Raw genomic sequence first — 18,242 nt, forward strand, 5'->3', positions numbered from 1 at the left:
CTGGGCAGCCAAAATACATGTCCCATAGATTTTCTTTGTAACATTAAGAAGCAGCTGCAATAGGCAGCGGTGCACTTCAGTAATTTTAGCCAGTTTGTGGTCTTCTTCTGCTTCATTTGAGAGGTGCTGGCAAAGTTTGAACTCTTTTTGCTCAAAGGAAGCAATGCCATAGAATCAGGGTTGCCAGCTCCAGGTCGGGAAACTCCTGGGGCGTTGGGGGCGGAGCCTGGGGAAAGGGAGGGATCTTAGCTGGAAGCAGTGCCATAGAATTAGGGTTGCCAGCTCCAGGTCGGGAAACTCCTGGGGCGTTGGGGGCGGAGCTTGGGGGAAGGGAGGGACCTTAGCTGTTAGCAGTGCCATAGAATCAGGGTTGCCAGCTCCAGGTCGGGAAACTCCTGGGGCGTTGGGGGTGGAGCCTGGGGAGGACAGGGACCTCAGAGGGGTACAATGCGGTACAGCCCACCCTCCAACTGATCTCCGTAGTCTGGAGCTGAGCTGCAATTCCAGAGATCCCCAGGTCCCACCCCCTGTGTCCCTGGCCTCTCCCCCCCCCAGTCGTGCCACGCATGCCCGCCTCCGCCGGGCCTCCCGGGGTGGGCGTGGCGCGGCTCCATTCATTCTTTTGGGCCGGCGAGGGCAGGGCGTCGGAGAAGGCGTGCCCAATCAGCGGCCGGCAGTCCCGGAGGCGCGCGTGCCGTCCCCATCTGGCCATGGATCAGGTGACGCGCCCCCGGCCGGGCTTAGAAAAAGCGGCGCTCGCGCCCGCGCCGGGCTGCGGGGTTTGCACCGGCGGCGGGGTTTGCTTTGCAGCGCGCCTGGCCTCTGGAGCTGCGCTTCGCTCCCCGTCGCCTCCTTTGCAAGACCCCCTCCGTCCCCCACCCCCCCCGGGGAAAAAAGCAAAGGGCGCAAAAACAAAGGGAGGCAGCGAGTCGCCCAAAGAAAGCCATGAGCCCCTTGGCCGCGTGGCTGTGGTTGCTGGGGGTGGCCGCTTGCGTCTCCGGGGAGGACTCGGTGCCGCTGCCCGCCACAGATGCCCGGGAAGGTAAGCTTGGCTCGCGGGAGGAAGGCTGATCTGCTGCGCGGAGTCGCTGCTTGCGCGCACCGCTCACACACCCCGTTGAGAGTAGCATCTTCGACTCAGGCTGGCAGCCGCTGTGTAAAGTTTAAGGGCCGTTAACATCACCCGCTACCCAGTCTTTTTAAGTGGAGGTGCTCAGATTTGAACCCGGGACCTTTGGCACGCAAAGTAGGTGCCTTGCCACTGAGCCGTATTCCTCTCCCTCAAAACCTCACAGGGATCTACCTTATACTGAAGGGGATCCAGGGTCCGTCGCGTTGTCAACTCAGGCTGGCTGCTGCTCTCCAGGGTCTCAGGTGGAGGTTCTTTCACACCACTTACTGCCGGACCCTTTTGCTTGGAGATGCTGGGGGCTGAATCTGGGCCTTTCTGCAAGCAAAGCTGTGAGCCCCTCTCCTAGCCAAGAGTGACGGGATCCCCACCTGGTGGGAAAGCACTTCTGAGTCAGCAATGGGACGCAGACTGTTTGCAGGTTTTGGGGCATGTTTTCGGAGCCGGTGAGGTGGTTCAGAGCAGGTGGATTCTAAACTGGAGAACTGAGTTCGATTCCCCGCTCCTCCACCTGAGTGGCGAAGGCTTACCTGGTGAACCAGATGTATTTCCGCACTCCTACGTTCCTGCTGGGTGACCTTGGGCTAGTCCCAGTTCCCTTGGAACTCTCTCAGCCCCACCTACCTCACAAGATGTCTGTTGTGGGGAAAGGAAGGGAAAGGCGTTTGTAAGCCACCTTGAGTCCCCTTACAGGAGAGAAAGTTGGGGTATAAATCCAAACTGTTTCATAGGCGGCTCTTGTGTGTGTGCATGCAGTCCAGTGCGCTTACATTGTCTGTGCCAAGTGCGCCCGTTTGCTTGTTACACATATGGAAAAGGAGAGCGTGCAGAAGCCTTTTGAATGCCGAGTGTTTCGATCCGTGTTGCTTAAACGGCATCTTGTCCTCTGCTCTGTTTGTACGAAAGCGTGCTTGTCAGTGTGGAAAAGACCACATTGTGTAATGCCCGTGAGAATTCCAGCAGGCCGCGCGTTGCTTTCCACACAAAGTGTAATGGCTTGTGTGTGACAATTCTGCAAGTTACCCCCTTGTTCTTTGTGACTCTGAGCATCTCCTGTGAGGAAATGCTCCAAAGCCCTTCCACACTGAAGAAAAGCAAGATTTTTGTCCTTGCGGAAACGAATATGAAGGGGAAAGTGTGAATGTGATAACAGAGTGGTTCTGGGGACATTCGTCAAGCAGCTAGTTGTGTCTTTCAGAAGTCTTCAGGTGAGCTGATTCAGGGCTTTCTAGGAGAGAGATACGGAGAAAGATCCAATAAGAAAGGTCTTCTGAACATGGAAAGAACGGAGAGCCTAGGAAACATGGGATTTGACCAGTGAACTGTGCCCTGAACTAACACACCCATCATACAAAAACCCAGCGGCATTATTTTAACTTGGGTGGGCTTTGGTGACGTTCTGCTAACGCTGCATGCGATTTACAGCTTATGAGGCAGGCAGGTTTCAGATTTAAGGGAGCAGGGTCGTTGGCCAAGGTTGTCCTGCTATTAATAGGAAACACCTAAATGCGGCGCTTTCCTTTTTTGCTGCGTGTCACATTCTTTGATTTTGAAAAAAAAATTCACTTGGGAGGAACAGAAGCAGGCAGGGAAAAGGTGGCGCTTCCGTTTCGAAAATGTAAAGTTCCAGCGTCTAACACTGAACTGGGAACCTGTAGTATTTTATGTGCAGGGATTGTTTGTGGCTGTTCAGCCAGAGAGAGGAAGTTTCCACGTGCTCAGAAACCCCCTAAGTCAGTGACGGCGAACCTTTTCGAGACCGAGTGCCCAAACTGCAACCCCAAACCCACTTATTTATCGCAAAGTGCCAACACGGCAATTTAACCTGAATGCTGAGGTTTTAGTTTAGGAAAAGCGGTTGGCTTCGAGGCGTGCGTTACTCAGAAGCAAGCCCCATTGCCAGCAACCGAGCTTACTCCTAGAGATAAAGGATCACGCTTTAGTTCCTCCTCCCATGAAAAAATCAGCGGGGCTTTAACAGCACAATTTTAACAGGGTTACCTACACTGCTTCCCCAAAACTAGGTCTTAGGGTTTAATGCTAATAATCGAAAGGCCAGCAGCCCAGGGCCAGCCTCGCATGTGTTATTATTGTGGAAGGCGACTCTGTTTGCTTGCGCTGCTTGCTCCACCAGAGAGAGGGCTTTCCTTGAGGTGCCACCCTCTGGCACCGTGCGGTTATAGGTTACGCCCACCTCTGCCCTAAGTCTTTGCTACTGGATCTTGATTTGTGCAGATGGGGAGACCTGGCCCTGCCCATTATCAACAGTGCTTATCACGTCATTGGTGGCATTGCTATGGAGATGTGAGTGTTCTCTGCCGATCGCACCAGTCTGGACTGCTTTGTATTCCGTTTTATTAGTTTCACTGAAGAACCCGAGAATCCTGTATGGTGTCTGAAATCTTATCATACTTCATTCCCTTTGAATGTACCAGGGTGGAACTGAAGGCGGGAGATCCAGGTTTTTCAGTCTCTCTGGCTGACATGGGCTTGGGCTGGGCTGCTCGACTGGTTTTGCGACTTTCCAAAAGTCAGCTGGCTGCTAGAGTAAAGCAAATATGAGATTCCGCTTGTGCCCGCTGGATCGCGGCCAAGTTTTGCGCTGCGCGGCACACACGCTGCTTAGACTGAAGCACTGCTATTTTCAGTCCTTTGGGGGAAATGAAAACATTTTGTGGTTCTCTGACAAGCGCAAAAGGCATGCTAAAAGGTTTGCTGAAAATTAGGAAGAAGAAGAGGAGTTTGGATTTATATACCCCCTTCCTCTCCTGTAAGGAGATTCAAAGGGGCTTACAATCTCCTTTCCCTAGCTTTAAAAGGGGCTTGGATAGCTTTAAAAGGGGAGAAGTCGATTTATGGCTACCAATCTTAATCCTCTTTGATCTGAGATTGCAAATGCCTTAACAGACCAGGTGATCGGAGCAACAGCCGCAGAAGGCCATTGCTTTCACCTCCTGCATGTGAGCACCCAAAGGCACCTGGTGGGCCACTGCGAGTAGCAGAGAGCTGGACTAGATGGACTCTGGTCTGATCCAGCTGGCTTGTTCGTATGTTCTTCCCCCCCCCCCCCCGCCCCCAACCTGTGAGGTGGGTGGGGCTGAGAGAGTTCCGAAAAACTCTGACTTGCCCAAGGTCACCCAGCTGGCGTGTGGTGGAGTGCACAAGCTAATCTGGTTCACCGGATAAGTCTCCACAGCTCAAGTGGCAGAGCAGAGAATCAAACCCAGTGCCCCAGATTAGAGTGCACCTGCTGTTAACCATTACGCCCCGCTGGCATTTGTAAATGTCGATGGGTGTATTTGGAAAGAGAACACACCTGCTTGGTTCAAGTGACATTTTTTTTCTATAGAAAGTTAGCTTTTCAGGACAGAGTTGTTTCTCCTGCTGCCTTCCTTTGTGTGTGAGATGTCTGGATTTGGAAGTAATAATGGTTGATTGCCCACTGCTGGTGTTCCCGGGCCTTGCCCCGTGCTGGCGCAAAAAGTCGCACCACAAGTGCTCTCACTTTCCCTGGAGAAAGTGAGAAGCACGTGTGGGGCAAAAGATTTCTTGGGACAAGATTTCTTGCTCGGATGCACCTTTTTATCGGCGCACTGCAAACAGGAAGTTCGTCGGGACACGATTTCTTGCCCTGACTCACTTCCTGTCCCATCGCTCGCCTCTGTGCCGGTGGTTAATCGGCCTGTACGAGGCTTTTCTATGGATTTAAGTGACCCAGTCGACTTTCAGTGGTTGAGATAATGTGTTTGGAGACTTTAGATAAGGTGGAATGAGGGCAACCGGACAAATTAATGTTCTAGAAAGATTCTGTCAAGCCTGTTCTTTGAATGCAACAACTAAATGGTGTTAGAAAAGGAATGATAGAGTTGGAAGAGACCCCAAGGGCCATCAAGTCCGACCCCCTGCAATGCAAGTACACACAATCAAAGCACTCCTGACAGATTTAAAACCTCCAAAGAAGGAGACTCCACCACACTCCGAGGTAGTGCATCCCACTGTCAAACAGCCTTTACTGTCAGGAAGTTTTTCATAAGTTTTCATACTGTCAGGAACTTTTCATAAGCTTAGGACTTATGGTGACCCCATAGAGCAGGGGTCTTCAAACTATGGCCCTCCAGATGTTCATAGACTACAAATCCCATGAGTTCTACCACTTGGCCATGCTGGCAGGGGCTGATGGGAATTGTAGTCCATGAACATCTGGAGGGCCAAAGTTTGAAGACCCCTGCCATAGAGTTTTCAAGGCAAGAGACTACCAGAGTTGGTTGGCCATTGCCTGCCTCTGCATAGCAACCCTGGACTTCCCTGGTGGTCTCCATCCAACTATTAACCAGGGCTGACCTTGTGAAGCTTCTAAGGCAGGGGTGGCCAACCTATGGTACTCCAGATGTTCATGGACTACAATTCCCATCAGCCCCTGCCAGCACGGCCAATTGGCTGGCAGGGGCTGATGGGAATTGTAGTCCATGAACATCTGGAGTACCATAGGTTGGCCACCACTGTCTAAGGTCTGACATGATCAGGCTAGCCTGGGCCATCCAAGTTAGGGGAATGACAAAATGCTGGTATGTTGTTATGAGGGGATGTTCTTTTTTGGAGGGTTAGAGAGGGGAGTGGGGATAGCCCCTGCTCGGTTACATTTAGATTACCCTCCTATGGAGGAGTCCGGCCGTTCCCTAGGGGAGGGCTTTAAGAAAAAGGGTTTACCGGGAGCCTTCTTCTATGGCATTACCGCTGTTTTTAATGAAGTTCAGTATATTTTAACGATGGAGCCTCTGTGGGTTGCTGTTGTTTTAATTGTATAGTTTGCTCCCGAACTTGATTTGTATTAGTTTTGTTGTACACCGCCCGGAGCCCCTCGGGGATAGGATGGTATAAAAATCTAAATAATTAAATAAACAAACAAACAAATAAATAAAGCAGTTTTCATAATGGTTTTGAGATTGCTTTATGGCGTTTTATGATTTTACCCCACCCGGGATCTTTGGTGATGGGTGGGAAATAAGCATAAGGTCAAATAAACACACACATAAACAAACAGGCAGGAATAATGACTGCATTTCAAAGGGGTTTAGGTTAATGATGTCTTCAGAGTGTCCTCTGTGTAGATATTCGTGACATTGTACAGGTCTGTTGTATGTTCACTTTGTTCAGTTTTATGAGACGCCAGTACCCATGTGGGCTCAGGGCATCATGCAACATCAAGACAGTTATATCCCATAAAAATTCATACAATTCTGCAATAGAAGCACCGTAAAATCAGCTGAGGGGAGGGTGATAAAAAAGTCTCTGTGAATTCCATTCATACTGTAGAGCACAGGTGTCAAACTTGGCCCTCCGGATGTTATGGATTACGGTTCCCATCATCCCCTGCCAGCACGGTCCCGGCAGGGGATGATGGGAACTGTAGTCCATAACATCTGGAGGGCCGCGAGTTTGACACCTATGGCCTAGAGGGAAGAAAGGACAGGAGGAAAGGACGGGAAAGGAAAAAAAAATGGGAAAGGGAAGGGGAAGCCAAATGGATAGAATATGATTTCTGTCGTCCTCCGAAAGCCTGGCAGAATAGCTCTGCCTTGCGGGTTCTACACACTGGGACTTGTTCCCAGGAAAGTGTTCTGAAGATTCCAGCCTAAACGGGATGCCTCTGGGAAGAATGGAGGGGGTGAGAGGGCTCAGAAGACCCCCCTTCATCTTTCAAAGTGGATGCTGTAGCCCAGTGGTGGTGAACCTTTGGCACTCCAGATGTTATGGACTACAATTCCCATCAGCCCCTGCTGGCATGACCAATTGGCAGGGGCTGATGGGAATTGTAGTCCATGACATCTGGAGTGCCAAAGGTTCACCACCATGGCTGTAGCCTCATATCTTCAGCTATAAGCAAGCAGAGAAAAAAACATGTCTGCACAGGACATTCCAGTGCATGTAACAGGGGCCAGGTACAGTGTGTTTCCCTGCCCTGTGCATTTGTGGAGGCTGTCAGGAAGCTAGCACAGTCTGTGCTGGGGTGGCGTGCACGTCGTAGGTACTTCAAGTCTATCTGAAGCCGGTGGTTTGGAAAGAGCCGGTAGAGGAATGGGCGTGCGTGCTCGAAACCTGCTTTTTTATGGCCCAAAGTATTGCACAAAAGTATTTGCTGTGCGTGGCGCAATAGCTTTCAAATTCTGCTACCTCCCAATAGTTCCTGCAGTCCCTTGAAAACCTAAAAAGGGTTCCTGAATGAGAGAAATAGCAGGCGGAAGGTGTTGTGTCCATTCTCGAGGAGTAACCCTGCAATTTTATGACCGTGAGCTCATAAGAGCCTCGTTTGTGCACCTGGTCTCTTTTGATCTTATCCAGAACGATGGTGAAATCCAGCTGCCATGTGGATGCTGAAGGCAGGAAGTTTGAAAAGCATTGGCTGCGGTAGAATTTGTGGTAGTGGGTAGAATTTTGGGCAAAGATCTAGAAGTCTCGGGTTCAAAACCTGATGTACATCACGGAAACTCACTGGGTGAATTAAGGTCAGTCACACACATTCTCCCCAGCCTACCTCACAGGCTTGTTGTGAATAGCATAGAGGGGAGGAGATGATATGAGTTGCTTTGGGTTTCCATTGGGAAGAAAGGCTAGGTATCAATTTATGATTGTAAGGCAAGGAGATTGTAAGCCCCTTTGAGTCTCCTGCAGGAGAGAAAGGGGGGATATAAATCCAAACTCCTCCTCCTCCTCCTCCTCCTCCTCCTCCTCCTCCTCCTCTTCTTCTTCTTCTTCTTCTTCTTCTTCTTCTTCTTCTTCTTCTTCTTCTTTCTCTTCTTCTTCTTCTTCTTCTTCTTCTTTCTCTTCTTCTTCTTCTTCTTCTTCTTCTTCTTCTTCTTCTTCTTCTTCTTCTTCTTCTTCTTCTTCTTCTTCTTCTTCTTCTTCTTCTTCTTCTTCTTCTTCTTCTTCTTCTTCTTCTTCTTCCAAAAAGACATGAGAAAGAACCAATGTAGTAGACGTTGAGTTGCCAGTTTGTTGTGAGGGAGACCTGGGTGTGAAACCCTGTTCAACTCATACTGCTTAGTAGGTGGCCGGTCTTTCTCAAGCCCCAACATACTTTAGAGGATTATTTTTGTGGATGAAAATGGAGAAGTCTTCAGGTACCAAGCAGTGATGCTCACATGATTTTAGTCTGCTGAATTTCTGCCAGAATCGCCAGAGATATTGGCTTAGATCCTGCAGCCCGTCAGTGGTTTTGCTTTGATGGTTCTGTGTTTTGTTATGGCTTATTGTTAAAATTTACTAGCAATTTATTCTGCTCTCTGATTGATAAGGTTAAGACACTAGGACATTGTAGAGCAGTAGAAGAAGAGTTTGGCTTTATAACCTGCCTTTTTCTCAACCGTAAGGAGTCTCAATGGGGTTATAAACTCCTTTCCCTTCCTCTCCCCGCAACAGAAGTAGGCGGGGCTGAGAGATTTCTGAGAGAACTGTGACCCGCCCAAGATCACCCTTCACGTGGAGGAGCAGGAAAACAAATCCAGTTTACCAGATAAGAGTCCACCATTCATGTGGAGGAGTGGGGAATCAAACCTATTTCTCCAGATTAGAGCCCGCCTCTTAACCACCTCACCATGCTGGCAGTTAGTTTGCGTGGAATTTGTTGTTGTTGTTCTGTTGGATTGTGGTTAGCCGCCCTGAACCCGCTTGCAGGGAAGGGCAGCCAGTAAGCCAAATAAATTAAGTAAGTGCTGGTAACGGCAGGACTTCCTGGATGCCCATCCCCCAGGCAGCCATTTCTAACCTCTTCCAAGTTTATTCAGGGGGTTGCAGAAAGTATGTAGAGTAATAGCTATAGGGGGCTGGGAGAGGTGGAGTGATATAGTATAGGAGTGATTCCCTCCCCACCCTCTTTTCACACAGACCTGGCTAACATGAACACAGAAATATTGTGTACCGTTCTGGGCACCGCAATTCAAGAAGGATATTGACAAGCTAGAACGGACCCAGAGGAGGGCAACCAAAATGGTAAAAGGTCTGGAATCCATCCCCTACGAGGAGAGACTTAGGCAGCTGGGGATGTTTAGTTTGGTGAAGAGAAGATTAAGAGGTGACATGATAGCTATGTTTTAGATATCTAAAGGGATGTCATGTTGGTGAGGGAGCAAGCTTGTGTTCTGCTGCTCCAGAGACTAGGACCAGGAGTAATGGGTTCAAGGTGCAAGAAAAGAGATTCCACCTAAACATCAGGAAAAACTTCCTGACAGTAAGGGCTGTTGGACAGTGGAATGCACGACCTCGGAGAGTGGTGGAGTCTCCTTTGGAGGTTTTTAAAGAAGAAGAAGAAGAGTTTGGATTTATATCCCCCCTTTCTCTCCTGTAGGAGACTCAAAGGGGCTGACAATCTCCTTGCCCTTCCCCCCTCACAACAAACACCCTGGGAGGTGGGTGGGGCTGAGAGAGCTCCGAGAAGCTGTGACTAGCCCAAGGTCACCCAGCTGGCGGGTGTGGGAGTGCACAGGCTTATCTGAATTCCCCAGATAAGCCTCCACAGCTCAGGTGGCAGAGCTGGGAATCAAACCCGGTTCCTCCAGATTAGATACACGACCTCTTAACCTCCTACGCCACTGCTGGATGGCCATCTGACAGGAGTGCTTTGATTAAGAACATAAGAAACATAAGAACAAGCCAGCTGGATCAGACCAGAGTCCATCTAGTCCAGCTCTCTGCTACTCGCAGTGGCCCACCAGGTGCCTTTGGGAGTTCACATGTAGGATGTGAAAGCAATGGCCTTCTGCGGCTGTTGCTCCCGAGCACCTGGACTGTTAAGGCATTTGCAATCTCAGATCAAAGAGGATCAAGATTGGTAGCCATAGATTGACTTCTCCTCCATAAATCTGTCCAAGCCCCTTTTAAAGCTATCCAGGTTAGTGGCCATCATCACCTCCTGTGGCAGCATATTCCAAACACCAATCACACGTTGCGTGAAGAAGTGTTTCCTTTTATGAGTTCCTCCTAATTCTTCCCCTTCAGCATTTTCTTAAATGAATGCCCCTGGTTCTAGTATTGTGAGAAAGAGAGAAAAATTTCTCTCTGTCAACATTTTCTACCCCATGCATAATTTTATAGACTTCAATCATATCCCCCCTCAGACGTCTCCTCTCCAAACTAAAGAGTCCCAAACGCTGCAGCCTTTACTCATAAGGAAAGGTGCTCCAGGTCCCTCAATCAATTCCCTGCTGGGTTCTCTTCTCTGCACTTCTTTTTCTATCTCTTCAATATCCTTTTGAGATGTGGTGATTCAGAACTGAACACAGTACTCCAAGTGTGGTCGCACCACGCTTTATATAAGGGCATGACAATCTTTTGCAGTCTTATTATCAATTCCTCCTTTCCTGATTATCCCCAGCATAGAGTCCTTGCCTTTTCACAGCTGCATATACATTTTGAGTTGACATTCCCATGGAACTATCAATTAAGACTTCAAATCCCTTTCCTGGTCTGTGACTGATAGCACTGACCCCTGTAGCGCAGTAGTATGTGAAGTTTGGATTTTTTTGCCCCTATGTGCATCACTTTGCATTTTGCTACATTGAACTGCATTTGCCATTTCCTTAGCTCCACTCACCTAATTTATCAAGGTCCGCTTGGACCTCCTCAAGCAATCCCTTTGTGGTTCTCACCAGTTCCTGCTACATAATTTGGTGTATCATCTGCAAACTTTTAGCCACCAATTAATGTACTTACTCCACCCCTACTTCCAGGTCACTTTATGAATAGGTTAAAGAGCACTGGTCATCCTAACACGGATCCTCTGGGGGACACCACTCCTCTACATCTCTCCCATTGTGAGAGAATTTCCCATTTTATACACCCACTCTCTTGCTTCCCTGTTTCTCAAATCCAGTTTTAATCCCATAGAGGACTTCCCCTCTTATTCCTCTCATTGCTGAGTTTTCTCAATAGCCTCTGGTGAGGAACTTCGTCAAAAGCCTTTTGGAAATCCAAGTAGACAATGTCCACTGGTTCCCCCTTATCCACATGCCTATTTACATCCTCAAAGGAACTCTAGTAAGTTTGTAAGACAGGATTTGCCTCTGCAAAAGCTAGCTATGCTGACTCTTTCTCAAGCAGGTTTTGCTTTTGTACATGTTTTATAATTTTATCTTTAATGACACAGATTCTACTAATTTACGCAGGGAACAGATGCTGTCAAAACTGACTGGCCTGTAATTTCCCTCGGTCCCCCTCTAGATCCTTTTCTTTCTAAAGATTGGTGTGACATTGGCCATCTTCCAGTCTTCAGGATGGAGCTTGGATTTCCAAGGATAAGTTGTATATTAAAGTGAGAACATCAGCAATTTCATGCTTGGAGCTCTTTAAGAACCTTTTGGGTGAATGCAATCTTGGGCCAGGGGATTTGGTAGCATTTAGTTTATCAATGGCTGCCAGAACTTCTTTCCTTGTCTACCACTATCTTCAAGTAGTTCCTCTGATTCGGCCTCCTAAGAAGCTTCTGGTTCAGGTGCAGGAATTTTCCTCACCTCTCCCTTCTTGGTGAAGACAGATGCAAAAGAATTCATTCAGCTTTTCTGCAATCTCCTGTCATCTTTTTAGCACACCCCTTTGTTCCTTTGTCATCTAACGGGCCTTACCGCTTCCCTTGCTGGCTTCCTGCTTTTGATGTACTTCTGAAGAACTGTTTTTGTTGCTGGTTTTGATGTTCACAGCCATGCGTTCCTCATAATCCTTTTTTTGCCTCCTTGTACAGCTAACTGGCTTCTCTCTTTGCCACCATTTGTGTGTTCCCCTCTTTCTGGTATTTCCTTTTATCAGTTAAAGTTGGACTTCCATTTTTCTAAAAGACATCTTTTTTTTTTCCCTAATAATTTGCCCTCAAGCGTCCCTTGTTACAACTATGGTGGCTTTCTTTTGGACTGGGCTTGCCTTTCTCCTAACCTGTGAAACACATTCCAGTTGAGCTTTTAAGACTGTGTTTTTAAATAACCTCCAAGCATCTTGGAAATTTTGACTCCTCTTGATTTTTCCCTTTCTAGCTTCCTAAGCATCTATCCCTCTCATCTTTGGAGTAGGAAATTTCCTTTCTGAAGGCGAATGAATAACTACATTAGTAGTTGTCACTTGTTACGCGACATGCAGAGATACACTGAATCTGACAGCATTGTGGGTCGCTGTTTCCCTCATCGGCTCAACAACACTGACTTCCCGCACCAGGACCTGGGGTCCCACATAGAATTTCAGATCTAGGGATCACATCTCTCCCCTGGTTGGTTCTACAATGTCCATCCTGCTCCCTTAAGCCACAGTCCATTTAGCATATCCAGGAATGTTCTCTCCTTACTATCAGACCTGAACATGCATTTTTCCAGTTTATATGGGGATAGTTAAAATCGCCCATTACCACGTATAAGCATTTTTTGCTTTTGTTGGCCTCTCTAATTTCTTTTTTTTTCCATCTCTTGTAGAATCCTTCTTTGTGCGCTTTGCACGGTCAGGGGGACGATAATATATTCCTAATGTTAAAACTATGCTTTCCACCCACTGGTATTGATATCCACAGTGCTTCTGGGTAGGAGAGGAATCAGCTCCCCCCTGCATTGTCTATTCTCTTATGTGACACTATGCTCTTCTTTTGATGTAGAGGGCCACCCCACCCCACATCGCTCTTGTCCCCCCATCCCTTCCTGTAGAGCCTGTAACCTGGGATAACATAGCATCCCACTGGTTCTCTCTCATTCCACCATGGTCTCTGTGATGCTCTTCCACTATATCAACAATGTCCCTCCTTCAAAAACTCTGTACTCCAGCTCCCCCATTTTAGAGTCGTAATGCTTCTACTATTAGCATTAAGAGACACTTGTATACTCTGTCTCTGTCCCTAACCTGGGATTTATGTGTTTTGCCCTTCTAGCCTTTTTTGTAGGAACACTCATCACTTATCACATTGCTATGTTTCCTCACTTGTATGTGGTTGACAATTTAAAAAAACCTCCTTCTCTGTCTGCATCCCCATGGACTCTGTATTCCGGAACTGAAGCTCACCCCTTCTAGCTCCTGTCGGCTTTCTCTCCCAGGAATCAGTTTAAAAGCTGTTCCTGCCACCTTTTTTAATGTTGAGCGCCAGCATGGCCTGGTTCCTCTTGGTTAAGATGAAGCTCCGATCCCTTTTGAACAGGCCTGCCTTATCCCAAAAGGTTCCCCAGTTTCTGATCACAAATCTGAAAACCCTCTGCCTTGCACCACCTTCTCTCATCCATCGCATTGAGACTCCTGTATCTCCTCGGCTGTTGCCTTAGCTTCAAGCCCTCTTGGCGATGGAAACATCAGTGTAGCATTTCAGAGAATGCCACCTTGGGGTCCCTGGATTTTAACCTTTTCCTAGCAGCCTAAATTTAGCTGGCTTCCTAGAACCCTCCTTCGGCTACATTTCCCAATGTCATTGGTACCAATGTGGACCTCACAACTGCTGACTCCAATGCCCCAGGCATCTGTCTCAACAGCCTATCTAGACGTGAAGTGACATCCAAGCCCAATCAACCTTCAGCGATCCAGGCAGGCAGGCAAGTCACCATGCGGTCATCACGCCTGTCACAAACCCAACTCTCTATATTCCTGATGATCGAATCACCCACTACAAGGAGCCCCCCACCTCCCCGAGGGGTATCCTCAGTGCGAGAGGATAGCTGATCACCAGTTAAGGAAGGGATCCCATCTAATGATTGTGTGCTCCTGCATTGCAGAGGGTTGGACCTGATGGCCCTTGGGGTCTCTTCCAACTCTATGATTCTATGAACACACATGAACCTACCTTACACTGAATCAGACCATCAAGGACAGTATTGCCTACTCAGACTGGCAGCTGCTCTCCAGGGTTTCATTCAGAGGTCTTTCACTTCTTCTGCCTTGTCCTTTTAACTGGAGATGCTGGGGGTTGAACCCGACACCTTTCTCATGCAAAGCAGAAGCTTTCCCACTGAACCTAACCCCAGGAATAAGCTTTCTCTGGGATCCAAAATGGCCACTGAGAAGGGAGAGCAGGGACAATCAGGGTCTTTGCGCAGATCTTGCAGAGCCCTTCCACTGGGCCCAACCCATTTCCCAATGTCAGTGGCTCTGTGCTAAAGCAGGTACTTGGCATGTGGAAGGTCAGAGGTTCGGTCCCTGGCATCTCCAGTAAGAACATAAGAACTAGCCTGCTGGATCAGACCAGAGTCCATTTAGTCCAGCACTCTGCTACTTGCAGCTGCCCACCAGGTGCCTTTGGGAGCTCACATGCAGGATGTGAAAGCAATGGCCTGATGCTACTGCTGCTCCTGAGCACCTGGTCTGCTAAGGCATTTGCAATCTGAGATCAAGGAGGATCAAGACTGGTAGCCATAGATCAGTGATGGTGAACCTTTTCGAGACCGAGTGCCCAAACTGCAACCCAACCCCCACTTATTTATCGCAAAGTGCCAACACGGCAATTTAACCTCAATACTGAGGTTTTCGTTTAGAAAAAACGGTTGGCTCCGAGGCATGCGTTACTCTGGAGTAACCTTGGTGGTAGTCGGTGGCTTTGCTTTGAAGCAACCGTGTAACTCTTCCAACGGGTGAATCATGACCCTAGGAGGGTTTACTCAGAAGCAAGCCCCATTGCCAGCAACTGAGCTTACTCCCAGGTAAAGGATCGCGCTTTAGTTCTTTACATGAAAATCAGTGGGGTTTAACAGTGCTTAACAGGGTTACCTGCACTGCTACCCCAAAACTACTGGAGGGGATGAGTCTGCCTATCGGAATGAAGTGGACCGACTGCTCTCATGGTGCAGGGAAAATAACCTGGTTCTTAACACTAACAAGACAAAGGAGCTCATAGTGGACTATAGAAGGAATAGCTCAGAAATTCAGCCCTTGACTATAAATGGAGATCAAGTGGAGCGGGTGGCTAGTTTATAGAATTCCTGGGCTGTTATGATTAAAGAGGATTTGACCTGGGGAGTACAGACTAATCGCGGTGGTTAAGAAAGCCCAGCAAAGACTGTAAAATTTCTGAGACTTTTAAGGAAGCAACTACTAGATGGAAAACTTCTGGTGTCCTTTTACCGCTGTGCTATAGAGAGTGTCCTAACCTACTGCATCTGTGTATGGTTCTCCGGCTGCACCGTGGCTAATATAGGGGAAGGCTTCCAAAGGGTGATTCGCTCGCACAAAGGATTATCGGCTGCCCTCTCCCCTCCTTGGAAGAAATCTATAATGCCCGAAGCTCCAAATAAAGCCCAAAATATCTCTAAGGGACCCATTCCCATCCAGCACACTCTCTTTTTAAACTGCTACCATCTGGCAGACGATACAGGGCCCTCAGAACTTTGACAAAGAGGTTTAGAGACAGCTTCTAATTTCCAGAGCTGTGGCTATGCTAAACTCCGCTGCTTCAGATTGATGTATTTGGGGCTATGTAGGGATGGGTGGAGGATGATGATGTATGAGTCTGAAATTGCATGAGTCTGAAATTGTATGAGTCTGAAATTGTGTGCATCGAGGAATGCTGCTGTAAATTTCGTTGTGCGTGCACAATGACAATAAAATGCTTATGCTTATGCTTATGCTAACTAGGTCTTAGGTTTAATGCTAATAATCAAGCCCAGCGGCCCAGGCCAGCCTGGAGGGGGGGGGCGCTCTGTGTGTGCCCACGTAGAGGGCTCTGAGTGCCACCTCTGGCACCCGTGCCATAGGTTTGCCACCACTGCCATAGATCGACTTCTCCTCCATAAATCTGTCCAAGCCCTTTTCAAAGCTATCCAGGTTAGTGGTCATCACCACTTCCTGTGGCAGCATATTCCAAACACCAATCACGTGTTGCGTGAAGAGAAGATTAAGAGGTGACATGATAGCTAGGTAAAAAGGACTAGGCAGCGTGAAAGACTTCTGCCAGAGTTCATGGAGAGAGGCTGCCTGTCTGAGCAGGCGATATTGACCCTTCTGGACTGATTCAGGATAAACAGCTTCCTGTGTTCGTGCATTCAAGTAAACGCTGAAAAAAGGGGATTCCAGCCGGACCGGCTTAACGAACGACGACGTTTTGAAAAACGTTGTACAAAATGCAGGCTAAAAATAAAACAGGAACGCTTTCGATGAATTCTGCCCCGTGGAGGAGGCCAGGGAGCCCGTTCCAAGTTGAAGCGAGACCTTGGCAGGCATTTGGGGTAGCGGCTGCCAAGCCATTAAAGCGACGAGATCGTGCCTTGAGATCTCCGCAAACGTTTGGCGCTGCTTTTGCTTCTCGGCCTCCTCTGTAATCCTCGGAGCCGCGCCTGATGACAAATGTGCTTCTCTCAGCCGATGGTGCCTCTTGGCTTCGGAGTCCGGACGGCGAGCCAACGCAAGTTCGGAGGCTGCAGGTGAAATTTGCCGTTCGCTCCTCCGCTGACCCGGATGGCAGCTGCTACCTCGCTGTGGGCGACAAGCAGAAGTTGGAAGACTGCAAGTTCAACGTGTCCTCCAAAAGCTTCTTCGTCATCCACGGGTGGACAGTAAGTAGGCTGAGATTAGACGTGACTCCAGGTTGATCATAGCTTGAAAGGAACAGCTCCGTTACGTGACTGTGCTCCTTCCTCACTGTTTTGCTGGTAGAATAGGCTGTACCACTCCGGACTACCCGGGGGGGGGGGGGACTCCGGGTTTGGAATGTTCCTCTGTGTTATAAAAGAATTTATTCTAAATGGAAAACTGACACCACAAAGCAAAGCTCTCCTTGTTCCTGTTCCTTTTGCTGCTTGCGTGGAATTTTTTAATGCAGATGGAACCATAGAGTTGAAAAAGACCACAAGGGCCATCCAGCTCAACCCCTTGCCAGAGGAGTATTCACAACTGGAATTTTAATGCCTAATAAAGGTCTTTGAGCTGAACTGGAATCTTCCGGTCTGCAAATCCTGGGAGAATCTGGAGGGCATTGACATCACTTCTGACAAGAACCAGAAGAGACGTCACTATGTTATCACTGTGCACGTGTGTGGATCTTCTAGGATTCACCCCACTAAAACTCTGTAGTTTAAGCATAGAGTTTTTGGCAAGTCCTAGAGCAGCCCTCGATGTCATGATGTCGATTTGGGTTTTTGCTGAAAATGATGTCGCTGCTGCACCCATGCGACGCAGGTACATGCCCCTCCCTTTTCCTTCCACTGGCGTTCCAGGGATTTGTGGGTAATGGCCAAGTTTGCTGGGATGTCTCCCTTCAGGGTTAGGGTTACCTAGGAGCAGCCCATTTTGCCACAATTTCATCATGGTACCTTAATGCTTGTGTGTTCATATGCCTGGCAGTAGGGTGATGATGTTTTTCCCCCTCCTTTAGACTTGTCAGCTAGAAAACAGGGGAGGGCTCTAGATCCATGGTGGCAAACCTTTGGCACTCCAGATGTTATGGACTACAATCCCCATCAGCCCCTGCCAGCATGGCCAATTGGCAGGGGCTAATGGGAATTGTAGTCCATAACATCTGGAGTGCCAAAGGTTCGCCACCACTGCTCTAGATCCTTGCAAATTCTAGCAGCTGCCATGGACACGTACTTAAGCCACGGACACGTACTTAACTTGAACATAGTTTCTGAATGGCCATGTTAAGTATATGGCGACCGACTAGGAAGGAACTAAAAGCAGGTTCTTTTTCCAGATGAGCGGCCTGTTCGAAACGTGGCTGGGCAGCCTGGTGCGGGCTCTCTTGGAACGGGAGAAGAGTGCCAACGTGGTGGTGGTTGACTGGCTCGACTATGCCCACCAGCTCTACCCCAACGCTGTCAACTACACCCAAGTGGTGGGGAAGGAGGTGGCGAAGCTGCTGGACTGGCTGCAGGTAAAGTTTGCGAGAGACGGCTTCAAGTATCGAGCGGTTAAAATCGCACAAGGCTGCAGCAGGAGTTGGCATCAGGCTGAGATTGAGTCATGCAAACGGGCTGCGAGCCAGCCTGTGTGCCAACGTGCGGATATGCGGGGGCAGTGAGGGCAGTGCTTGTGGTTCGCCTTCGCTTGCCGTGCAGCTCAGATCTGCTGCTATGCTGTTTTTTGTGCTGACAATGCAGGGAGCACTTTTTATCCCCAATAGGCCTTCCAGCTTTTGCCATCACTTACCGTCAGTGGTAGGATCCAAAAATTTTAGTAACAG

At 48.6% G+C, this 18,242-nt stretch overlaps 1 protein-coding gene across 1 annotated transcript in view; it reads left to right on the forward strand.

The window, feature by feature from the left end:
- The first annotated feature begins 725 nt into the window (after window positions 1-725).
- The window catches only part of LIPG (lipase G, endothelial type), a 38,319-nt gene continuing 20,802 nt past the window's right edge, over window positions 726-18,242 (forward strand). The window contains exons 1-3 of the mRNA XM_048504606.1: window positions 726-1,042; window positions 16,424-16,617; window positions 17,754-17,969. Coding sequence (XP_048360563.1) covers window positions 946-1,042; window positions 16,424-16,617; window positions 17,754-17,969 — 507 coding nt within the window. The 5' untranslated portion in view covers window positions 726-945. The remainder of the gene's footprint in view (window positions 1,043-16,423; window positions 16,618-17,753; window positions 17,970-18,242) is intronic.

Source organism: Sphaerodactylus townsendi, linkage group LG07, assembly GCF_021028975.2.
Source record: "Sphaerodactylus townsendi isolate TG3544 linkage group LG07, MPM_Stown_v2.3, whole genome shotgun sequence".
NCBI classification, from domain to species: domain Eukaryota; kingdom Metazoa; phylum Chordata; class Lepidosauria; order Squamata; family Sphaerodactylidae; genus Sphaerodactylus; species Sphaerodactylus townsendi.